This window comes from Pleurodeles waltl, chromosome 11, assembly GCF_031143425.1.
Source record: "Pleurodeles waltl isolate 20211129_DDA chromosome 11, aPleWal1.hap1.20221129, whole genome shotgun sequence".
NCBI lineage: Eukaryota > Metazoa > Chordata > Amphibia > Caudata > Salamandridae > Pleurodeles > Pleurodeles waltl.
Genome location: NC_090450.1, coordinates 165,582,557 through 165,609,041, shown reverse-complemented (window position 1 = coordinate 165,609,041; position 26,485 = coordinate 165,582,557). Strand labels below are relative to the sequence as shown.

Here is a 26,485-nt window from a genome sequence, read left to right as displayed (position 1 = left end):
AGTTTTGCGCTGTTAAGTAAATAGATAAAAAAAGGATTTTGCTTCGATTTACACGCCTTAAAATCGTCGTAAATATACCCCTGAGTGATCTTTTCATACGGAATAATTGTTGCCAATCTATTTTGCTCAGTATTGAGATCACTTACAATGTAAAGTGTTGAATCATAAACGGAAACTTCGCCCTTTCACTCGAATGTATTGCCTAACCATGCACTCTGCCACGGTAAACAGATAAAAGTCCGAGACAATGGTTAGATACCCTGTAGCCCTGTGCACACCCTGTTATTAATTAACAGAACGGACTGCTTGTGGGTTGCCAGTACACGTTTTATTGGACAGAAAGAACCTGAGTGCAAGTTCCACAGTGTTTCAGATGAAAGCTGCCATTGTCGTGAAAACTCGAGTGTGGCTGTAGTGGGTGGAAAGTGATTTAACTCGACCAGCACTGAATGAGTGGGTAGTTTAACATGGCGTCAAAATTACTGTACTTCACAATCGCTGCTATTTTTGTGGCCTATTGTTTTTATAGCCCTCTTCCAGAAAACACCGAGGAGAGATGGAAAGTGACTTTATTAAGTTGGATGTTCGGAACAGTTACACGTGTGGTAAGTTCCACCTTGCATATTCATCCTTTGATTATTGTGACACACTTTAGAAGTACTGTTTGCTGATATATATATATATATATATATATATATATGTTAACTCTGTGATTAAATCCAACAGATGTACTGTAAAAAGATATTTCTAAATGTATTATTATGTACTGTAATTAATGTAGCTTATAAAGGGATACTTACATATACTTTTTAATGTATGAATCAGTTTATGAACTGAATATTGTTGGAATGGTCAGAATATATTCATCTTTATTTGAGAGTTCTGTTTATCTATTTCCTGTAAATGTATGAGGCCTTCTTTAAATAGTACAATAAAGATACAGAACTCTCATGCTGCTAATTTTATGCAAAAGCCGGGCAGCACAGATTAACTCACATGAAGCTTAGGGGAAGTGGAAACCAAGATTCTGTATTACACAAAGGGTCATATGTATGAAAACATTTTCCCATAGACACTGAATGGGTAAAACCCTTTTATACATCTGGCCCAAAGTACTAACACTTAAACAAATGAATATCCACCAGAACTATTTTACTACACAATATCGGCTTCATGTATAAAAGCAAAATGGCAGTTGCAAAGGTCAAATCTGAGCCTGGTATTTTTAATTGTGCACAACCAAAATTGTGATTCAGTGACACGTTAAAGCATCGCAATATGGGTTTGCGAGTAAATACCGATTCAGTGTTTGGAAAGCGTGTGTAAAGAGGACCTTTACACACGCTTTCCAAACAAACAAATACCAGTTGCTTACGGTTTTGTGACTATAATCTGGTCGCAAAACATTAACATTTTACCACCACATCAAAGATAACCATTCGCCAACGGGAAAGGACACCTTGTCCTCTGTGAATGTGTACGAAAACATATTTTAGGCGCAGGCAGTGTTACTTAAAAAACGGTTGTAAATGTTTTTCCATTTTTTTTTTAAACGCGGCTCGTGCTTCTATTAGAAAAGGACTGCATTTAAAAAAATGCTTTATTTAAAAGCAATACTAACGATGTTGGTTTGCTGAACCCATCAGGTCACCATGCCTGCCATTCATAGTGGGTCGCAATTTACAAGCTATCTCATGGAAAATACTAAGGTGGGTCGAATCGTAACCCATTACGGTTCGGTAATTTGTGAGCCAATTTAATACCAAATGGTTTGCAAAATACCACTGCATTTGGTAGAATCAGGACCACAAATTGCAGTCACTTCTACTAAATACAGTTTAGTACAATCCAAATGAGAAATTGCAAATTGGTAATATTTTTCAATTTACAATTAAGTGTTTGTAATATTTAGTACATGAGGCCATAGGTCTTATACTTAAGTTGAGGAAAATAAGGTAGTTCAAATAAAGACATACACATAAAAGTGAGCCTGAAGCAGTAAGTTATCACAAATACTTCCTAACTAGTGCCACAGTAATTGTTCAATGTAGGGGAACTACTGATGGTGGACATGGGTTACTATAGGTTACCAAAGTTCTCAGGCTGTCTCACAAATTAGAAATGGTGGGTGGAATATTTCTGCTGGTTGGATGTTGGGTACACTGTGGATTCTGCACTGAACCTGGGGTACCCAATGAACCCAACAGATCACAGTAAAAGCTAGGTAATTTATTGGAGATTAAAGTCCATTTTCACATTCATACCTCGATATATCTCGCATTTTGAGGGCTAATGGGATGATCTGAGCAGATCTGTAGTTAGGGGTGGCTGGCTGAACCAAAATAGCAACACAGTCCTAAAACTTAGGCACAGTAGGAACAGTCATCCTAGTCCTCTTCTGCAGAAAAGGGTATTTTTTCCAAGTGATGAATGGAATGGACTGATCTGGGACAATGCAGGCTCCACATAGTGCTGTTCGGATGTTCTGTGTGCAAGGCCCACATTGCTTTTGTGGACACTCTTACTTCATGAAGTGTAAGCAATCTTCAGTCAGTTAAGTCTTGCTGTATATGTTTCAGGTTCGAGGTCAGTTTTCCACAATGTGCAATAAAGTTTGCTCTTGGTCTAGGGGAGGTCTCAATACCAGGGCTTGTACAGACCGAAGACAAGGTAGTTCAATGATCAGAAGCAGTAAAATGCTCTGCTCTGCTCCTGACACACAGGCCCCTGGCTTGACAGATGGTGCTCCTTCCTGAACTGCAGATGAAACTAATGCGAGCACTGGCAGAGATCAAGGGCCAACCAACGAGCAAACTTTCTGTACACTTTTCAGATCTCCAATCTGGACAGCGTGTTTTGTTGCCTTCTTTCAAAGTCTTTTGCAGTGCAAGCAACAGCTAAAAAATGGCCTGAGTGAAGCAAGCATATATGTTCTCATATCAACTAAGACTAGAAAGGCCACCTGAAGGGGGACCTCAATTCTGTACAACATTATCCCATATGTATGTATGTGTTGGTATTTACATAACACAAAGACAAGAGGAGAAATAGACTATTGGAATGGATGGATTGAAAATGATTTGCAGTTCTCCATATCAGGTGTAAATTAACATATTTGCAACATAAATATGTTTACATTACACAGACACATTACAACCCCTTAATAATCTACAAAGTCTCACAGTTACGTATCGTAGTATACAGGCACTGTTTTTCAGATCTGCGTGCTACAAGTGGATGACTGGTTGAGACACTTCTAAAGCACAGAAACAACAGACATTGTATTCTTCTCACGTTACATTAGCCCTCAGGAACTTCATGCTTGTGTTTGATCTTACGAATTGGGCCCCGAACCAACGCCTGTTCTCTCTGCATGAAATTTGGGTTTCCTATTTGATCAAGAACTCCCTCTGCTCCCTCAAATAAGCAAACCATTCTACACCTGTATTCTGTTTTTTGAGCTACTTCCTAATATTCTTCCATATCTTTCAAGTTAATCCTGCCATTTTGTTTTGCAGGCTACTATTTTAGTCACCTGGATTATTGCAATTCTTTATTTCTAGGCGCACCTTCCTTTTTGTCACATGGAATTCAGTGTTTTCCGTATGCAGCTTCTCAGGTGGCACTAGGGGTTCTACGTCTTCTCCTGTTTCAGCGTGTCTCAATTCTTTTCATTGGTTTTCTGTATACATACACATCCTTTTTAAATCCATGTGAATTACCTTCAATGCTTTTTAATGTTCTGGTTGAGTTTATCTTTACCAAAAACAGGTTTGTTATGTACTTGGTTGTTCTCTTATGTCTTATAATGCTCAGTTGGCATTGGTTCCAAGGGTCTCCTGCTGACGCTTGACATCTCCCCTTTCATCTTATGTTCCATGACCAGTTAATTTTATTTCAAAGAGCCCTGAAAACAGAGGTTGTTAACTCACCAGACATAGAGCCTGATTACGACCTTGGTGGATGGGATTCTCTGTCACAAACGTGACGGATATCCCGCCCGTCGTATTACAAGTTCCATTATATCCTATGGAACTTGTAAAATGGAGGGCGGGATATCTGTCACTTTTTTGACAGAGTATCCCATCCGCCAAGGTCATAATCAGGCCCACAGTCTTCTCTGCTCTTCAGCAGCTTCCCATTTGTAAGGGCAAAGGTGCCACGTCTCCCCTACCTTTTGCAGGACATGAAGAGTGTCTGTCAGGCTGAATACAAGTTAGCCTGCTAGATACTCTCCTGGTTCAGGTCAGGCAGCCAGGAGATGAACATAAGCTAAATGTGCTGACTCCTGGCTGCCTGAGCTGAGCTTTGCTGGGCTGAGGAAGTCACAACTCCTGTTGGTGTGACCTCTTCAGCCAGGCAAAGGTGCCTCAAGGCCCTCCCCCTGATGGCAAGGGGGAACATCACCGATTGCTTCAGACCTGTGTGCATTAGTTTTAGGCCCTGAAGTGCCCAGGTCCATGTATCAATCAGTGACATCTCGCCACAGGGTGGGGTGGGGTTAGCAGTCGCACTGACCCCATCCAACTATGTGATGAGATTGGGACTGCTGCCTTCCCTCATTGGCTGACCTAAGGTCAGTCAATGAGGGAAGGCAACAATCCCAACCCTCTGGGACCATCGAGGCTTCCCTTTCAGAACTGCTGCTCTTGAAGTAAGTTTTATTTTTTTTATGTTTGGTGCATGTGTGTATTAATATGTGTATTTGTTAGTCAGTGTTGTGAATGGGTGTGAGTGAGGTGTATATGTGCATATGTAACCCCCCTCATAAAATTGCCACCCACCACTGATGCTCTTACTGCTAAGGTACAGTACCTCTTTGTTTTCTTCTTGTTCTCCGATTTGGTCTTTCTAGTGCCAAGCCACCTTTTAGGTAACTGCATGCTTCAAAAAACACATAAATAAATAAATAAATGAATTAATAAATACATAAATAAATAAATACTTCATTAACATATGAATAAACAAAGCATGACACAAATACACAATGCACATTCCTGGGATGGAATTAAGGATCTCAGTTTTATAGGAAAGAGTTGGTAGGCTGCCTCCCTACAAAAGGTCCAAGTACAAAGGCCTGAGCCCTTGAACTAGAATCAGTTGGCAACAACCACCAATCTTTCCATTTTCTTGTATGTGGAGGACAGTAGCCACTATTGACAATGTATATAAGACTTTCAGTGAGTTAGACCCAATTTAGCAGATCTTTTTTCTCTGATGATAGAATGCCAGTGAAAAATAGGTTATCCTATAATGGGCTATGAGACATTACTTTCACTCATTAAAAGCCCAAGGTAGATCAAAAAAGGTTAAACTGAGTCAGATTTGCATTATGACCCTTGTCAATGTAAAATACTTTCATTCTTACCACATGTAGGCATATATTCATGACTTATGACAGTTGAAAAGTATGAGCATAGCTCAAAGTAGAGCTCATTGTCTAAATTCATGCAGGTGCAAAGTATGATCATGTATAGATCTGTGACTGAGTCAGCATGAAGCAGAAACATGCATATGTGATGTATTTTATGCATGCTCTGCTTATTGGAGGGATTCAACACACATGCATACATAAAAAAAGTAACTTGAACATCAACAAACAGCCTATCCTGAAAGCTCTTACTGTGAGGTTTACACAGTCAGCATTATCAAGAAACTACCACCCAAACAACTGCTCAGGGCATGAAGAGGAAGTAGAGTATCTCCAATGAAAAGGTTTAGGTCCATATTTATAATTTGTTTTGCAATGCAGCAAGCCACTGTGCTGCGTGCGTGAAAAGGCAGGAATGCACAGTATTTTACATTATATGGTGCATTCCTGTCATTTCCTAGCACTGGTGCACTTTTGGCTGCCTAGCGCCAACACATGCATCCTTGAATCACTCGCAAGGGTGCCTATAGGCAGGATTGTTTTTGTGCACCTTCCAGCACAAAAACAATCTTTAGTGGCACTTTCTTTATTCTATGTGTGCTTTAGACAGCAGCACACCTAGAACGAGGAATAAACAAGAAGAAGCAAAAATATTTCTCCTTGTTTTTCCCCTGATGAAGAAGTGTACAATTCTGACACATTCCCATGTATACCAGTGTTCATAAATCTGGGAATGAGTCAGAAGCCATGTGTGGATGAATGGGAACACCGATGCTTCACCGAAGGAATGCCTCCCTGCTTCAGAATCACGCAAGGCAGCAAGCTGTGCTGTGTTAGTCTAGATTTATCAAGCCATCCATGGTCACACAAGGTGAAGCACTAGAAATAGTAGTAGTAGCAGTAGTAGTAGTAGTAGTAGTAGTAGTAGTAGTAGTACCAAGAGTACCACTTGTACCAGTGGTAGTACCAGTGGTACCTGTAGTAGTGGCAGCAGTAGTAATAGTAGCAATAGTAGTAGTATAAGTAGTAAATGTAGTATTGGTGTTAGTAGTAGCAGTAAAAGTAGTAGTACAAGGAGTAGTTGTAGTCATAGTAGTAATAGAGTAATAATTCTGGATGGTTAGATACCCTTCTGAAATTTGTTAATACTAGATGTGAGAACAGCAAAGCTTGGACAAACCAGAAGGAATAACTAGCCAAAATAGAAAGTGTTTTTTTAAATTGCACTATAATGTATCCTGTGGAGCCTTCACAGTATATTTTAGATAGGTAGTATGCTACTCCGTTGGACATGCCTAGATGGAGGGATGTATATGTTGAGTGATGAGTATTACATCCAGACTTAGATCTATATATTTACCTTCATAATAATGGGGTAATGGATATTAAGGATATAATATTTTTTGCAAGATGATATTTTTTCACTCATTATTGAGACATGCACCCGCACTAGTGCCCTACAATTAGACGATATAGTTTCTCCCCCTAGCAGATTGTCTCTCTGGTAGAAATACAACTTAGCAATGAACTTTGATGTATGAGGTGGTTGTAGGTCAGAACCACATTGAAAAAAAAAACAAATTTCCATAGTGGCAGGTAAAATAGGATTGTAAAATCAGTAAAAGGTTTTGGCACCATTTGGGGCCAAGTTGCATACCAGACAAGTTCATTGAGTTTAGACACTGTACGCTAGATTTGGGGCAAAGTTATTCTAAGTGAAATTATCAGATATTACTGGTTCCCTTCAGAAGGCCTCATGTTCAAAATTATATACTGACTTCCATCCAGACAATGGATGGGGCGGAGGTGCTAGACAATATACAACAAATCATTATTTTACTTTGATATGTGTGCGCTCTGTCCTATTATCTTTGTAGCCTTGGATGAAGAATGGGATAAATCAAAGTATTTGAGCATTGAGCAAGTATTTGAGTATAGTTTGAAATAAGTAAATGCAAAAGTCCACCTCCCAAACTAGAACATGGTTTCCACTCAGGTGAAAAAAGGTTTTTTCAAAGTATTAAAGGTCAGTTCATGTAAAACTGTGGTATTTAGTTAAAGGGGCTTTTGTTGGTGTGGCAGTTAGGGATTCCTGAGCAATGGGCATAGGCCCTCATTATGACCCTGGTGGATGGCATTATTTTGGATAAAAGTACTGCCAACAGGCTGGTGGTACCTTTCCCCAAAATATGACATTGGCAGTTTGGCTCAAGCCAAACCGCTAATGTACCACTCCGTCCGACAGGGCGGTAACAGCCCTTGGGCTGGAGACTTCGGTCTCCAGCCAAACGGCGTCACAATTCCACCCTCGGGATTTTGACCCCGCCTACTGTCCTGGTTTTCGTGGCAAACTTACCGCCATGAAAACCATGGCGGTAGGCACTATCAGTGTCAGGGGATTCCTTCCCTGGCACTGATAGGGGTCTTCCCTGCCCCCTCCCCCTCCCCAGAGTCCTCCCTCCCGCATGCATACATTCATACACACACAGCAGCACACACTGACAAACATACAAGAACACATGCATTTACACAACACAACATACATGCATACTCAGACCCATACCTGCACAGACGCATTCTACACAACTCACACCCGCATGCACGCATATATTGACAGTCACACACAACCCCCCCACACACACAACACTCCCCACCCCCTCCCTTGTCAAAGAACCCGACTTACCTGCTTGCAGGGGGTCCTCTGGGAGGAGACCGGCTGCGGCACTGCTGCCAGCAGCAGCGTCCACCAGCGGAACACTGCCAGGCCATATCATGTGTTATGATACAGTCAGCAGCGTTCTACTGGCGAGGCACTGCTGCTGCCAGCAGTGCCACCTTACCACCATCCGCCGCCATGACCGTAGGCGAAATTCCACCAGCCTTCTGGCGGAATTCCGGCTACAGTCATAATTTGGCAGGCGGTAGGTAGCCACGGCCATGGTCTTTTGGAGGCCGGCGCCGTGGTGGTAGGCGTGATTTACCGTCAGGGTCTTAATGACCCCCATAGTCTTTTATTAGGGACCAGTTGGAAAGGAGTCTGAAGTCAAATTTCTACAATTGGACTGACTGCCAAACATTGACAGCAGTCCAACAATGTTGCCTAAGTGAGGCTGAATCTCCCGGGTGGCCAGCCTGATGAAGATGTCTTTTGGCTAGGACATTCACGGGTAATGGATTAATTCATTCAAACTGTAGTGACTGTGAAGTGGGATTAAGATCAGTGGTAAAGTATGATTATAAACATGCCCATCTCCAGAATTACTGGGATTCAGAAACGCCTGCTCCAAATTTTTCAATGGAAAAGGCTTCTTTTACAAATACAGTAGGAGGCAATGTGTATCTGGGAATTGGATAGAATATATTTGATCGCGTTGGTAACATATATTAAGGGGGTGGTTAGCAAACCTTCAAGGTGGCCCAAATGAGCTGCATAGATTAGGATTATTAAATCATTTAAATCATACAGTAAACACCTGAATGCAGACCTTTCAGGAATTTTGGTTAATTAACAATTGATGGAGATTCCATTCTATGCATTTCACTGCATCTGCTGTCTGAAACGTGAGTTTTTAAATGGAGCCACATCTCTTGTGTTGCTCACATCATTTCATCCGTTCATTCTACTGCTGCTGACTTACACAGGCATGTTTTTTGAGCTTGAAGACGTTTTTTGCCATTGCGATCACTAATGGTGTCCTTAACAGAGGGTGTGTGTTGATGTTTGGGGTATAATTGATTGCATAGTGCATTTGGACCCGAACATCATGATTGTAACTAGCATGATGTGGTTTGGCATGTAGTCACACAGTTTGGAAGGTGCTGGAAGTGTTTTTTTATTCTGGTTTGTGACATTGTGATTAACAGTCCTCCTTGTTTCCTGATGATTAACAGTCCTCCTTGTTTCCTGTTTTTTTTCTCTTTTTTCTCATCTTTTCTGGTTCATTTTCATTCAGCATTACCCCTAAAGAAGGGACATCTGGTCCCGAAATGCATTGGGTGTCATCTTAAATTTTGGACCATGCTCATTGGTAGAATTTTCTGTGACATTCATTGCTGGATTTCTAAGGAATTTTATTGTTTGGTTTTGATGAAACTGTGCCTGTACATTTATGTAGCTAAGGTCAGTTTGTGATTGAAGGGATGCATTTTTATTTGGTATTACATTTTGATGTCTTGTTTTTAAACTTTATAAAACAGTAACACAACAATCCCTTACAGAGCACACTGGGTCCAAGCCATTGATGGCCTGGAGTTCTTTTTCAATGTTTGTCTGTGCAGCTGGTATGGCCTATCCCAGTGTGGCACCCCACAATCTGTGAAGCCTGACAACATAGAGTTTATAGTGAGTTGTTCAGGTGTGCATCATACACTTGCATTATCACATTGTGAGGTCTTGCCATATCTCACTATAATTGTATCTTAGTTGCCTATTAACGATGAGGTTGCTGCCTGATACCTGGGCCATTCCATGGCACCTGAAACATCAGTTTATCACTTTAGAGAACATTTTATGATGATCCCTAAATCAACTTTGTGTTGTGAGACCTGCATTGACCATAAGGAGGCCATTCACTTTATTTGTTGCCTGAGATACACACAACACTGCATTCACCTGTGTTGTGCCAGTATCTGGAAATGCCAGCTGTGTTTTTTTAAGATTTCACTGCAGTGTGTAATGAGGGCATTGGTGTTTGTTGAATGTGGTGTATGTGAATTTGATGAGGGGTGGAGAGTATTTATTATTGACATCCTACAAGTGCACTGGAGAGCCATCAGTGAGGTGCCTGGTCATTCTCCTAAGGTTCATGTGCATCAACTTCTTAAATTCATCTCTCTGTGGTTACCATTCTCAGCACATCACCTGATTGATGTTGCAAAATCTCCCCTTGGCAGTGAAATGGTGTGGTGGATCATGTTCCATATTTCTAGTGCTTCATGTTGGGAACAACGCTTTCCTTAACCTCAACTTCGTTGTTTTGTGCCTTAACCACGCATGTGCTCAACAACACACATGCGTGGTTAAGACACAAACAAGAGAGTCGGCTGAGGAGGACAACGCAATGAGGTGACGACTCAGGTAAGTTGGGCGGGGCGGGGGGCCAGGGTATTTTCTGTTTTAGGGGTGGGGGTGGGGGGTCGGGGTTTTAGGTTTAGGGACGGGGATGGGGGGTCGGGGTAATTTCTGTTTCAGGGGTGGGGGGTGGGGATGGGGGGTCAGGGTTTTAGGTTTAGGGCCAGGGGTGGGGGTGTCGGGTATTTTCTGTTTTAGGGGTGGGGGGCAGGGTGGGAGGGTCAGTGTTTTAGGTTTAGGGCTGGGGGTGGGGGGTCGGGGTATTTTCTTTTTTGGGGTGGGGTGGGGGGTCGGTGTTTTAGGTTTAGGGCTGGGGGTGGGGGTTAGGCTATTTTCTTTTTTAGAGGTGGGGGTGGGGTTTTAGGTTTAGGCCTGGGGGTGGGGGGTCAGGGTTTTAGGTTTAGGGCTGAAGTGGGGGGTCACGGTATTTTCTGTTTTAGTGGTGGGGTGTGGGGGTTTAAGGTTTAGGGCCGGGGGTCGGGGTATTTTCTGTTTTAGGGGCGGGGCGGGGGTTGGGGGGTCGGAGTATTTTCTGTTTATGGGGTGGGGGTGGGGGGTCGGGGTTTTAGTTTTAGGGGCGGGGTGCGGTGGGTGGTTGGCGTTTTAGTTTTAGGCCCGGGGGAGGGGTGTCATGGTATTTTCAGTTTTAGGGGGTCGTGGTAGAGGGTTGAGGTTTGAGATTTTACGGGTGGGGTGGGGGGTTGGGTAGTTTTAGGGGCAGGGTGGGGGGTTGGGGGGATTTAGGTTTAGGGGCAGGGTGGGGGGCTCGGAGTAGTTTTAGGGGCAGGGGTGGGGGTCGGGGTATTTTAAGTTTTAGGGGCGGGTGGGGGGTTGGGATTTTAGGTTTTAGGGGTGGGTTGGGGGTCAGGTAATTTTAGGGGCAGGGTGGGGGGTTGGGTGGGTTTTGGTTTAGGGGCAGGGTGGGGGGCTCGGGGTAGTTTTAGGGGTGGGGGTTGGGGTACTTTAGGTTTCAGGGATGGGGTGGGGGTTGGGGTTGTTTTAGGTTTTGGGGGTAGGGTGGGTGTCAGTTTTAGGGGGGCGGGGGTGGTGGCTTGGGTTTTAGGTTTTAGGGTTGGGTTGGGGGGGTCGGTTAATTTTAGGGGCAAGGTGGGGATTGGGGGGGTTTAGGTTTAGGGGCAGGGTGGGGGGCTCTGAGTAGTTTTAGGGGTGGGGGTACTTTAGGTTTCAGGGATAGGGTGGGGTGGGGTTGGGGTTGTTTTAGGTTTTGGGGGTAGTGGGGACGCATGCAGGAACAATGGATGCCTATCACTAATGCCTTTACCAGGAATGACTTTACAGCAAATAATCGTTGTTTAGGCATTCGTGATAAAGGCATTAGTGGTAACAACGAGGTCGTTGTTCTGACCTTGTTGTTCAGGCGTTCGTTGTTCCGGCAGGCGGCGTTCCGACATACATTCCTTCATGTTTGAGTCATTGGTTGCTCTTGTGCCTGTTAGATTGAGACCTAATTTGCTGAAATTTCCATGGATATTGTGAGAATGTTTGATGCATCACCATCATTTGAATTAGCCACGATAACTCAAATGGTGATGAAGAATAAGGACAAACAAATTTCCCATTATGATTATGTTGGGTTGTTTAGTCTTAGAACATCAGTAATGCAGTAATACTGCATTACCCATATTCAGGTACAACATCTGTTGCAGCAAAGACAGTGGTCCATACTGCAGCAAGGTAACACAGCTTCTAAATATAAAACAAATCTGTCATTGTATCCTGCTATGTTGTTAGCTCTAATTTGGTTAGCCTTGACACTGCAATGATTGTCCAGCCTAAATGCCTTTGCTGGCATTTCTTTCAAACATCACAGTGTCACTTGCTTTTAATGGCAAGTGTTTTGTGATAGAACGTTGGCTATGTTTTAGGTCACTATTGCATTTACAACAGTCACCTTTGTCTTGACATTTCACTCCTCCAGTGTCTACATCTTTAGCTTAAACCACAGTTGACACAGCAAGCATGTTTTTGTCTAATAACTCCCAGTGTTAAAACTGCAGTGCTAGGGTCAGTCCTTCTTCTTATGGCCCGGGAGTTATGGTGATGGTCACTCAAGATGTTTTTCTCTATTATGTGAAGTCATCCCACATTCTCTGCAAACCCTTCACTGCACACAAAATACACCATGGTGGTTGTTGTGCTCACCTTCCAGACTTCCTACAGTGGCACATACGTGACTTGGGTTGAAGATTGAAACTGGAATTGTGTGACAGCTTTACTTCAGGTGTCAGAAACTGGGTTACTGGTCGACTGGGGTTTGAGCCCTGGCCAAGCAGCAACCACAATCCTAATTTGGGTAAGGAACAAGCAAACCCCACATTAGTATCCAGATTGGGCAGAAATACTAATGCCCAGACTCCTACTGCCAAATCCGTCTATTTTTCCATTTGTTATAGAACTGTTTTTGTCTCTGCTGTGCTACTTCTAAATTTGTGTGGGCCAGTTCCATAAAGCTTCCCTAAACAAGCCTTTAATTGTCTATTATAATCTAGCCAGGTTTTTGGCTTTGCCTGGGTTATTATTCTCCCATGCCTCTTTGGTATTTCTTTTTTTTTAGTAATTGTTTTCATTTGCAGTTTAACCGAGACATAGCATATCCAGATAGACTTTACATGGAAATCTCTTTGCTGTGTCTCCAGACCAAAGAATACACACACACATATATCTATATATAAATATATATATCAAACCAAAACCCTTTCAGGGATAGAGCGACGCATAAATTATGCAAAAAACAAAGGAGAACTCTGGGAAGTTCCCAATTTTAGGTGGAGAGCTGCTCTAGTAAGGAGCACCCGGCAACACCAGCGACACTCTAGATTTGCTCACCTCAAATGTCTGCTTATCTAGCAAAGTCTTTAAGCATAGGATTAGCACAGTACTATCCTCACCGAGCTAGATAGTGACAAAGTCTTTTGCCATTTGTACAGCAAAATCTTTAAGCATAGGATTGACATAGTGTCATCCTTGCCGAGCTGTAAAATGACAAAAGCCATTTACCACTCCAGGCACAGTATTACAGCTTTGGACTGGTCAAATACCATCCAAGCCAACCTGGAATGAGTAAAGCAACCCCTGACACGTGTTTCGCTCTCATTAGAGCTCTTCAGAGGAGTATAGCTTTGTCCAGACACAAGGGAGCACCCAGTATAAGTCAAACCAAAACCCTTTCAGGGATAGAGCGACGCATAAATTATGCAAAAAACAAAGGAGAACTCTGGGAAGTTCCCAATTTTAGGTGGAGAGCTGCTCTAGTAAGGAGCACCCTGCAACACCAGCGACACTCTAGATTTGCTCACCTCAAATGTCTGCTTATCTAGCAAAGTCTTTAAGCATAGGATTAGCACAGTGCTATCCTCACCGAGCTAGATAGTGACAAAGTCTTTTGCCATTTGTACAGCAAAATATTTAAGCATAGGATTGACATAGTGTCATCCTTGCCGAGCTGTAAAATGACAAAAGCCATTTACCACGCCATGCACAGTATTACAGCTTTGGACTGGTCAAATACCATCCAAGCCAACCTGGAATGAGTAAAGCAACCCCTGACACGTGTTTCGCTCTCATTAGAGCTCTTCAGAGGAGTATAGCTTTGTCCAGACACAAGGGAGCACCCAGTATAAGTCAAACCAAAACCCTTTCAGGGATAGAGCGACGCATAAATTATGCAAAAAACAAAGGAGAACTCTATGACACTATGTCAATCCTATGCTTAAAGATTTTGCTGAACAAATGGCAAAAGACTTTGGCCCGTATTTATACTCCGTTTGCGCCGAATTTGCGTCGTTTTTTTCGACACAAATTTGGCGCAAAACTAACGCCATATTTATACTTTGGCGTTAGACGCGTCTAGCGCCAAAGTATTGGCAAATAGCATCATTTTTTTGCGTGAACGCCTTCCTTGCGTTAATGAGATGCAAGGAAGGCGTTCCCGTCTAAAAAAATGACGGCGACGCAAATGCGTCGTATTTATACTCCCGGGCAAAAATCACGCCCGGGAGTTGGCGGGTCAAAAAACCCCGCATTTGCGCCACTATTTAACGCCTGGGTCAGGGTAGGCGTTAAGGGGCCTGTGGGCTCAAAATGAGCCCACAGGTGCCCTCCCCTGCCCCCAGGGACCCCCCCTGCCACCCCTGCCCACCCAGGAGGACACCCAAGGATGGAGGGACCCACCCCAGGGACATTCAGGTAAGTTCAGGTAAGTATTATTTTTTATATTTTTTTGGGTGGCATAGGGGGGCCTTATTTGTGCCCCCCTACATGCCACTATGCCCAATGACCATGCCCAGGGGACACAAGTCCCCTGGGCATGGCCATTGGGCAAGGGGGCAAGGGGGCATGACTCCTGTCTTTACTAAGACAGGAGTCATGAAATGGCGTCTGGGCGTCGTAAAAAAATGGCGCAAATCGGGTTGAGGTGATTTTTTTGCCTCAACCTGACTTGCCCCATTTTAAGACGCCCTAACGTCATTTTTTCCCAACGCCGGCGCTGCCTGGTCTACGTGTTTTTTTTCCACGCAAACCAGGCAGCGCCGGTCTGCTTGCGCCGGCTAACGCCATTCCATAAATACGGCGCCCGCATGGCGCTTCAGAATGGCGTTAGACGGCGCTAAATTTTTGGACGCTAAACTGCGTTAGCGCAGTTTAGCGTAAAAAAGTATAAATATGGGCCTTTGTCACTATCTAGCTCGGTGAGGATAGCACTGTGCTAATCCTATGCTTAAAGACTTTGCTAGATAAGCAGACATTTGAGGTGAGCAAATCTAGAGTGTCGCTGGTGTTGCAGGGTGCTCCTTACTAGAGCAGCTCTCCACCTAAAATTGGGAACTTCCCAGAGTTCTCCTTTGTTTTTTGCATAATTTATGCGTCGCTCTATCCCTGAAAGGGTTTTGGTTTGACTTATACTGGGTGCTCCCTTGTGTCTGGACAAAGCTATACTCCTCTGAAGAGCTCTAATGAGAGCGAAACACGTGTCAGGGGTTGCTTTACTCATTCCAGGTTGGCTTGGATGGTATTTGACCAGTCCAAAGCTGTAATACTGTGCCTGGAGTGGTAAATGGCTTTTGTCATTTTACAGCTCGGCAAGGATGACACTATGTCAATCCTATGCTTAAAGATTTTGCTGTACAAATGGCAAAAGACTTTGTCACTATCTAGCTCGGTGAGGATAGCACTGTGCTAATCCTATACTTAAAGACTTTGCTAGATAAGCAGACATTTGAGGTGAGCAAATCTAGAGTGTCGCTGGTGTTGCAGGGTGCTCCTTACTAGAGCAGCTCTCCACCGAAAATTTGGAACTTCCCAGTGTTCTACTTTGTTTTTTGCATAATTTATGCGTCGCTCTATCCCTGAAAGGGTTTTGGTTTGACTTATACTGGGTGCTCCCTTGTGTCTGGACAAAGCTATACTCCTCTGAAGAGCTCTAATGAGAGCGAAACACGTGTCAGGGGTTGCTTTACTCATTCCAGGTTGGCTTGGATGGTATTTGACCAGTCCAAAGCTGTAATACTGTGCCTGGAGTGGTAAATGGCTTTTGTCATTTTACAGCTCGGCAAGGATGACACTATGTCAATCCTATGCTTAAAGATTTTGCTGTACAAATGGCAAAAGACTTTGTCACTATCTAGCTCGGTGAGGATAGCACTGTGCTAATCCTATGCTTAAAGACTTTGCTAGATAAGCAGACATTTGAGGTGAGCAAATCTAGAGTGTCGCTGGTGTTGCAGGGTGCTCCTTACTAGAGCAGCTCTCCACCTAAAATTGGGAACTTCCCAGAGTTCTCCTTTGTTTTTTGCATAAATATATATATATATATATATATATATGTATATATATATATATATATATATATATAAAACATCCCCACCCCTCCCTCTCCCCCCCAAATCCCCCTACAGCACCCATCAACACGTTGAACAGTCCCATGGTTCAGTTCTTTTAGCACCCTCGTTGGTCTCTGCAGTCTCTCCTGTTGCTGAGCGCAAAGGAGTATCTCCCTTATCCCCCATAATCCATGATCGCCGGTCGACTATATCTCCAGGGAATAGTATGTCATCCAAGCTCCCCATATATTTTGGAACTTCCCTGGGCATCCTCTATTTGTATATGGCATTTTTTCCCCCATCATGAACCCGTCCATTCCCCTCCTCCATATGCCCATCGAGGGGCATTTCTCTGAGCCCCATAGGCAGGCTATATCCCTTTTGGCTACCATCAAACCCAGTCCGCACAGTGTAAGCTTTCTCCGGGGCAAGTCTATATCATTAGGTATTCCTAGTAGAATGTACTTGGGATCTAGGGGGATTGGCACCAACAGCACCCCCGCCAGCTCACCCATCACCTTACTCCAAAACTCCCTGATCTTGGGGCATTGCCATAAAACGTGAAAAAAGGATCCGACATTACCACAACCTCTAATGCAATCTGGGTGTCTCACCCTCCCCATCAAGTGTAGTCTTTGTGAGTCGTAATATACTCTGTGTAAAACTTTAAACTGTATTAGCCTGAGTCGTGCCCTAATCGCCACATCTGTGGGGAACATTAGTGCCGCCTCCCAGTCAATGTTTTCCATCGTTCCCAGTTCTGCCTCCCATTTATTATGCAGGCTTACCAGTGTTTTTGGCATTTATTGTTTATGGTCTTATATATTACGGATGTCGCTTTAGCAATTATCTCACCCATTAGTAGTCGGCCCTCTAAAGGGGCGTACTCTGGTATTCCTTCTCCCGGGAGTTTCTCCGCCTTCCATGCATGTCTCAGGCGAGTGTCATGGAAATGCTGTTTGCTTCTCAGTGCAACTCCATTTGAATGGACTCAAAGCGCATAATGTCCCCATTCTCCATCACGTCCCCAACTTTTGAAATGCCAATCCGGTCCCAGCCCTGGTAACCCTCCAATTTCCTAATTTCAAATACCCAGCCCCCCTCCCATAGTGGGGTTTCTTTTGTGGGACGTCTATGCCACCCCATCATCTTATTAGCTCTGGTCCAGGCCTTCAAGGCCACCTTTGTAGCAAGTGGGGGCTGATCCTGTTTCCCTCATATAAGAGTTGCCTACATGACCTCCCCGCCCACTGTAACGGCTCCGGGCGGAAGGAGGGGTGATCCTCCAATGCGAATAACCAATTGTTAATGTTGACTAGGTATGCCGCCCAGTAGTATGCCTCTATATCTGGTAGGGAAAGTCCCCCTGCTTATTGATTGCGTTGCAGCATTTTAAGAGCTATTCATGGATGTTTCCCCTCCCATAGGAAGAGCTGCATGTCCCCTTCTATGGCCCTGAACAGGCTTGGGGGGAGCTGATAGTATGTGTTTTGTAAAACATACAGGAGCTTTGGTAAAGGAAGCATTTTACTCATTTCCACCCGTCCCATCAATGGAAGAGGTAGTGTTTTCCATCTGTCGAAGTCCGTCTTGCATTCCTTCAACACCCTCCCCAGGTTACGACCAATGCATCTGTCAGCTTCATGTGTCACGTAAATGCCGAGATAAGTGAAGCCCTCTTCTGTGCACTGCAACCGCATCAGCAATGGGGGCAGCCGGGTGTCTCCTCGTGGTGCATGTAGGATCAACTTATCCAAGTTAATACAGTATCCTGAGTGTCTCCCATATTCCTCAATCAGGAGAAAAAGCCTTGTAGAGGTCACCTCTGGGCGGGTGATGTACAAGAGGACATCGTCCGCATATAAAGAAATGCGTTCCTCCTCCTCTCTTAGTCTAAAACCGTATAAGTTTGAGCAGGTGCGGATCCTACACACTAGAGATTCCAGAGTAAGGGCGAACAGTAGGGGGGATAGTGGGCATCCTTGTCTTGTGCCCCTTGCGATGGGGAACTCTGAGGAGAGGACTCCATCTACCCTCACCGCCGCCACTGGGCTGCAGTAAAGCAGGCGCACCCACCCTCTATATTTTGGTCCGAAACCAAATCGTGTGACCGTAGCCTCTAAGAAGGGCCAGTGCACTGCATCAAAGGCCTTCTCTGCATCCAGGGCTAGGAACAGGTGAGGCTCTGGGTGGACCATGGTAGTGGCCAGCCACACATGCGCCCATCTCAGGTTATGTCTTGTGGATCGTCCCGGCATAAAGCCAGTCTGGTCCATGTGAACTAGTGGAGAGATAACTCCCATCAATCGGGTTGCCAACACAGTGGCCAAGACCTTCACCTCTACATTTAACAGGGATAACGGTCTGTATGATGCACACTTACATTTGGATTTCCCTTCTTTATATATCACTGCTACCTCAGCTCTCCTTAAGTCTGGGGGAAGGACTCCTTGCTCACTGGCCTTCAGAAACATATTTAATAGATGAGGAGCCAATACCTCTCGGAAGCTTTTAAAGATCTCTGCCGGAAACCCATTTGGGCCTGGAACTTTGCCCGGTCTAAGCCTCGTCAGCTCGGCCGAGATCTCCTCTAGGGTAATGTCTCCCTCTATTCCTTCCCGTCCCTCCATGTCTAGGACTGAAATATCTATCCTGTCCAGGTATTCAGTGATGCGGACCACGCTTTCTAATGATCTTGCTTTGTAGAAGTCTCTGTAATAGCAAGTGAATGTCTCTGCGATATCTTTATCGGCGGAGACTCTGTTCCCCTCTTAGGACTCTACCTCCTGAATCCATCTAGCCTCTCTTTCCTTCCTCCCAAGCCAGGCAAGACATTTCCTAGCTTTGTCCCCAGTCTCGTACAACCTGTATTGGGCCGCCTGGAGGTGATTCCTGGACTCTTTTCCTGCTGTCTCAACTCTTGTTGCCGAAGAAGCAAGGATGTAGGCGTCCACACCACCTCCCCTTCAATTTCTAGGAGCTTACCTTCCATATCACTCAGTTGTTCATTGTCCCTTCGCCTTTTATGAGCCACTCGATTTTGTGCACTATCTCGAAACACTGTCTTGTAGGCTTCCCACAACACCACCGCAGATTCCACTGACCCCACATTTTCTTGAAAGTATAAGTCAGTATCCACCCGTAATCCTCTCGCCACTTCGTGGTCTTGCAAATCCCAAGCATGCAGCCTCCACCCCTTGCACCCCCCTGGCCTCCCTCCCAGACACACCATCAAAGGGGAGTGGTCCGACAGCCCCCTTGCCAGGTATTCAGCCCGATGTAGTTTGCCTACCTCTCCAGCCGGGGCGAAGATATAGTCTAGGCAGGAGAAAACCCTATGAGCCCTGGAGAAATATGAGTACTTTCTTTCCATTGGATGCATCCGTCTCCATAAGTCCGTCAGCCCCAAGGCTGCAGCAAACCCATTGAGTGGGGTAGCCAGGCCCGGGGTCAGCCCACCCCGGATCTATCCATCCTTGTTTCCATCGCATCATTTAAATCCCCTCCAAGTATGTGAAGTGAGGAAGGGGACCCCAATAGGATCCTTGCTACCTTCTCTAAAAGGGGGCCCTGGAGTCTCGGGGGGCATATGCACTCAACAACAGAACCTCTCTCCGTCCCCAGAACCCCTCCACCCCTACAAAGCGACCATCTGGGTCCTCCTAGTGATGAGTGACACGAAAGGAGGGGACCGACGGATTCAAATCACTACCCCCGTGGAACCAGATGTGTACCCCGTGCGTGCAAGCACTACATAAGGACCCCTACTTAGAAATGCACACTTCGTACCTCTGAGATGGGTTTCCTGGAGGAGCACTATGTCTGGCTTCTGTCTTTTGATATATTGGGAGACTAGTCCTCTCTTAACCATGTCTCCCAGATCATTTACATTCCAGGAGAGGATAGTAAAGCCCTGTTCATTCTAGGAGGGCATCACCCTGGCTTCATCATGGGGGCCATTTTAAGCAGTGAATTTCAGTAACAAAGCTCCATGACCGTTTGGACCTCCAGGAGCTTAATCCCCGGCTCCTTTCACCTATTGGCCGTGTTGGCCATGGCTCTGCATTATGTTACTTTTTTTGGGCGGGTGGGGGAATGTAATCCCAGCCTCGGGAGTACTACCATTTTTATCCTGGAAAAAATTTGGGATGAAACTGATGAGGGCATTAGAGAGCTTTAGAAGAGCACCAGATGACACTACATAGGGTCAGGCTTTATTTTTAAATAGGCACTGATGAGATTAAGTAATTTGCACATAATCAAAGGATGGTAGCCGATGCCAGGACTCCAGCCTAGTTCCCCAGTTCTGAAGTCAACAGCTCTAACTGCTAGGCCACATCTCCTCCTTTGACAAAACTGGTGAAAGCACAGCGTAGCTGACAGTGAAAAGCTCCATGGGGCTGTGGCAGGGGGCCCCTGCACTGCCATGCCATGCCAGTGGCATGGGCAGTGCAGGGGACCCCAGGGGCCCATCGTTTCCCCTTTCCTCCAGCCGTTTCATGGCGGTTCTTACCGCCATGAAAAGGCTGGCGGGAGGGGGACTTGTAATCCCCTGCAAGCAGCTCTGCCCTGGAGGATTACTTCCGCCGGTGCGACGCTGCGGTCGTAATCCCCCATGGAAGCACCGCCAGCCTGTTGGCGGTGCGTCCTCCAAAACAGCCCTGGCGGTCGAAGACCACCAGGGTTGTAATGACCCCCTATGTCTTTCTGGTATCCGTCTTGCTTTGTCAGTGCCACAGAAATGAACTCTGGTTTCATTGTTCCCACATTCAGATTTGTCACAGAGGCTGGGCGCTCTGGAGTCTCATGTCTGTCTCTATTTACCTGTTCCTACACCATTTACAGTTTGTCTTCTCTATTCTGTTTTTCAGGTTGCTAAAAATCATTTATTGGAAACTATTTTTGTTCTTTTGTCTAGTGATATTATTAATGGTACTTTGGCGCCCTCCGCTGGTCACAGTAATTAATGCAGGGTCCTTGTTCTGTTTACAATACCATGATGAAAGCTACCGATTCAAAGCACCTACCAGTGGTTCCCAAACTGTGTGCGGCGCCCCTGGCTAGTTTTGACGGCGCACCAGGGAGCCGCGGTGCACAGATTGGGAACCACTAGGATAGGGAAACTGTCTCTCCAATAGTATAGTGCGCAACTATTTGTGTCTGTGTCTGCGGGTTAGCCGTGCAACTTACCAATAACAATGAACAGAAGCTTCTTTTAATAGAAACCCCTCCCCCCCTCCCTATCTCCCTGTGGCCCCTGTGAGTGTACTTCTCCATATCCCTCCCCCACAAGAGTCAAGAGGTCTGTAGCCCCCTCCCTCATCCTACCCTCCCAGCAATACGAACTTGTAAAACTTGTTCACAACCCCCTTAATTTTAAGGGAACCTAGTCCTTATACGGGTTGGGGGTGAAGCTGAACCGTCCCTCCACTCTCCTTTGGCCTCCAGTCGTGCAGCTACCCCTCCGGACTTCTAGTTCTCCAGGCCTCTCTCTTCGCCTCCATATTGTCAATAGCCTCCAGTGGCGGGTGGGGAGACTCCCCTCCTGGGTCGGGTCGACCTCCAGGAGTCAGCGAGTCCACCGCTTAATTTCCACTACGCGTCCGAGCTCCTGCCCTGCGATTCCCCTCCGAGTCAGTAGTGTCCGCTCCTCTTTCTGCTCGTCTGGAAAGCCACCATGGCGTGTCCCTACCAGTTCTTTGTCTCCGCTTGCCTCTGGTGTATTGGGAGGGACCAGTCTTTAAGTCTTGCACCTTCCTTCTCTCGAGGTGCCTTCTCAGTCTCTCCACTCCCCCCTTTGTCGAGCCGGGGACGCTCCTTGATCCATCCCCAGGCCTCCTCCAGAGACTGAAAAAAGAATGTCTTTCCTTGAAACAGGACCTTTAGCTTGGGGTGGAAGAGCAGCATGTACTGGAGCAGGAGACCACGAAGCCTGGCCTTAACCGAGTCAAAGGTGCGTCGTTGTTTCTGAACTTCTCTAGTGTAGTCCGGAAAGACCAGGATCTTGCAATTTTCATACCGGACCTCCCTCATTTTGCAAACTTCCATTAGGATCATATCTCGGTCTTGATAATTGAGAAAATGGGCTATCACAGCCCAAGGGGGTGCATCGAGGGGTGGCCTCCCCCCCAGCGCCCTGTGGGCACGTTCAATTACAAAGCAGGCAGAGAACTTTTCAGGTGGGAGGACTCTCCTGAGTCACTGCTACAAAAAGCAATTCATGTCAGTACCCTCGGGTCCCTCCGCAAAGCCCACAAAGCGGAGATTATTGCGTTGCGCTTGGTTTTCAGCATCTTTCAGCCACCACATTACGTTCTTATTGATGACTTTTATCTCTGACACCTCTTTCCATAGGTCCCTGACTGTGTCCTCCATTTCAGATATGCGTGACTCCACCGCTGTGACTCGCTCTGCCACCTTACGGAGATCTTGTCTGAGCAGGGAGACCTCCGAGTGCACCTCGCCCATCCGCTCCTCAAGAGCTCCCCTGGATGCTTGTATCGTTGAGAGAAGCGCGTTGTTGTCCGGGACCGTTATGGAGTCCCTCACCGGCGCTGGGGGGGGCCACCACCTTGGTGTATCTATCCATTTTGCCCTGTCGAGGTGTTTTAGGCTCCTTATCTCGTGCCATTGGGAGACGTCACCAAGTCTCTTTGGATCACCAGTTTCTCGGTGGCCCCATGACAAGCAGTGGGTCACCGCACCCACCCCAGGCCGAGGCTGACCAAGGGAGGGGGCCCCCAGACCCAGAGGGGGTAAGCCCAGTGCCAAACAGCTCAGTCTTGCTGTTGAGTCTCACCTCTCTGTGCTCCCACGTGTAAATGGCCTCTCTCCCCGCTCTTTCTCCACCTTCAACCGGCCTCTGGTCAGCACGTAATCTTCCTCTTCTCTCTGCGTCTTACAAACCAGTCATGATGGACCCTTCTCACCAACGTCTTTTCTTTCCAGAGCGCTCTCTGTCCACTTGGGAATCAGGGGCGCTGATGCCCCGGTCTCCGTTAAGCGTGCGGCCCAGGGAGGGGACACGGGGAGCACACCCTGTTTCCTCAGGCCCCAGCAATGCTTCCTATGGGGTCAGCCAGTCACCCTGTCTCCAGCGCCACGGGGGCCTCTGAGGCAGGCCCCCATTCCGTGAACCCTCACCTCTTCTTTTCCTTCTTGAGAGGCGCACTCCCCTCTCAGCTCCTCCGCTGCCCGGGTGCCCGCACAGGGTGGCAGGATTATGGGTCAGCCACCCGCAGGAGTCATGTCTCACTGCCTCCTCTCCTCGTACTCTTGGCGAGCAACCGAGTGGCCCCACTCACCAGGCAATCCCTGGCCACTCCGCAGTCTCGAGGCTCCCCACCCTTGACCGCTTCCCTCACGGTGGGGACACCTCCTCACCTGGGCCCGCCGCGTCTTCTCAGCTGTCGCGGAGGAGCGCACCAGCGGCTCCACAGCACCCTGGCCAGGAACCCCCAATTGGAAGAGGGGGGGAGGGAGGAAGACTCCCCCTCTCCGGATCGGTCTGTCCCTGAGGGGTAAAGTATGTTACAAAGGATATTTTTGGTGGAGGCCATTATGGAGCTCGTTAAGGGCCGTCCATTCTCGGCGCCATCTTGGATCTGCCCCCTCTTTGGTATTTCTGAAAGAGTGTGGGGTTTTCTGCCAAAGCGCAGATCGATGGGGAGCTAATCATACTACTTTGAGTCTGGTTTCTGTTCACAAACAGGGTTGGGGGGAGCAATTGGGGTGAGCTTTAGGGTCCCATTGTACCTCTCCACCAATCCATCATTTTTTTGGGGGGGAAATACACAGAAGTTCTTAAGTGTTGAATGTTCATTTGTTTACATATCTGCTTCTTCAAGCGAGATACTAAAGGAGTGTCTTTATCCATCAAGATTTCTTTTTTGAAACCCATTCTTGAAATGATTTCCATCAGGAGTTGTGCTATCATGTTAGTAGTGATTTTGAAATGGGGCATCTATTTGGCAAAGTAATGCACAACACAACCTAAATTATTTTTTGCTTACCCCCGGGTAGCTTGGCACAGAGTAGGAAGGCTTAACTTAGAAGGCAATGTGTGAAGTATTTGTTCAAAAACTCATACAGTAACACAGTGAAAACACCACAAAAAGACTCCACACCAGGTTAGAAAAATAAATTGTGACATTATAAATAAAATAAGACCAGAATGACAAAAATCCAATATGCACAATTCAGGATATGAATATTTAAGGAATAATTCCAAATAGTACATAGAAGCAAATTCCGCTTCCAAAATTTACATTACGTTACCCTCGAATGGTTCAAAGTCAAAATTCAGGCCGACTGCTATGCATTGCAGGTCAGCTACAGGACCCTCACAGGCCCTGGGTAACAAAGTTCCTTTCCTGATCCCAACAACGAGATGCGGTGTGAGATGCATCGACCGGGTCTTCGTAGGGATGAAAATGAGTGGATCGGTCTCACGCAGTGATGGTGATGCATCAGCTTCGAAGACATGTAACATGGGAACAGATGTAGCCATCTATCGAATAACAATCCTTCTCTTGGTCAGCAACAGACCTAATAATGAAAATCCATATAGCATCCTCGCCAGACCTTGGTGGAACTCGTGGAATTTTACTCTCTGGAATTTGACAGAGCTACCAAAAAACTTGGTGAAATTTTGTGGAATTTCACCAATGGGTGGAAAAAAGCTCTTCCTGCCATTCATACTGTTTTGTTCACACCAGTAGTGCATTCTGCATTGAAAATCAATGCGCACAGTGCCATGTAGCGCGCATGGGTGTGCCCATTTATTTTCATCTGATTCTGCTTTTCCTCCCGCCCTGCTTCTAATCTTACCCAATCCTCCCCATGTTATCTCCCCAATCTTAATTCCACCTGCCATTTCCTTATTTTAATCAATGTCTGTCTTTTTATGTTTGTATTTACATTTCTGTTTTTTTTACTTTTGTACTTTTTTATACTTTGTTATTTGTTTTCCTTTCCATTTGTCGTTCTCCTCCTCCCCCTGTTCCTTTTTCCACTATGGGAGAAGCAGGCAGCAGCAGATCCAGCGCCACCAGCTCCCCCTGTGGGCACTACTAGCATAAACAACAAAACAAGGATGCTTAAGTTTAATAGCTTCCTCCACAGGACCTTGTGATCTACCCAATTGAAGGCTGTTGAAAAGCCAGCATAAAGGGGTGCAGCCCACCACATTTTCATTAACATAGAGGGGGCCACACTAATATTTAGGGTAATGTGCCAACTTCTTCGCATTTTGGCAGCAGGTAGCAGGCCTGACCAGGGTTATGCCCTGCAGGAACATCAGCAGCTCTGGGGGGAGAGCATGAGCAGCAACACAGGAGAGCAGCACATATTACAGTAGCTGACGCACCACTGGGCTGATATCATGGACCAGGAGCAGGACCTGCTTGACCTGCTAGATGTTGAAGTTGTGGGGCTCAGTGAGTAATCATTTTTGTTCTCTAAAAATTCAGATTTTCTTTCGAATAGCATGCTCACACAAAAAAAGAAATATATATATAAATATATATGAATATATAATATATATGTGTATATACATTTAAATATATATGTACACACACACACACACACGTATATATATATGTATATATATATATATATATTTTTTTTTTTCTTCAAACAAGGATGGTCTAAAGGTTGCTGGGTGGTGCACTCCACTGCCGGTGCTCGTGACGGAGAGGACCAATCTCGAAAAATATAATTCACCAAAAGTATTCACTGCACTCCATGAAGTTCAATTAGTGCCTATTTATTGATGCCAAATTAACAACCACCAACGCGTTTCAACTCCCCAAGGAGTCTTGTTCACAGTGAATGAGTCCCTTTTCCCTTTTGCTATTTATACCCCAAAGTGCCTCATTATTTACAATGCATTCTGGATAATGTAGTTTTCAAATTAAAAAGCATTTGTATAAATTTTTCAATTCCTAAATACAAATACTGAAAAATAACACAAGAACCAAATAATAATAACTTTAAAAAGTGCTATTTTTTAAATATATATGTGTGTGTGTGTGTGTTCATTTTTTAGTTTTTCCAATTGTACAAATAAATATATTTCACAATGGTTAATAAGTGTGCATATTTATTTTTCAAAATGTGAGTAGGTATATATTAAAAAAAAAATTAATTTGTTAATTACAATTATAAATGCGTGCTATGTCTATTTATTTTAACTATTCATTC

The 26,485-nt window shown here is 45.4% G+C and overlaps 1 protein-coding gene across 1 annotated transcript in view; it reads left to right on the top strand.

Annotated features, from left to right (window-relative positions):
• Nucleotides 1–358: 358 nt before the first annotated feature.
• LOC138265532 (arylacetamide deacetylase-like) overlaps nt 359–26,485 on the top strand; it is a 116,584-nt gene continuing 90,457 nt past the window's right edge. The window contains exon 1 of the mRNA XM_069213337.1: nt 359–605. Coding sequence (XP_069069438.1) covers nt 468–605 — 138 coding nt within the window. The 5' untranslated portion in view covers nt 359–467. The remainder of the gene's footprint in view (nt 606–26,485) is intronic.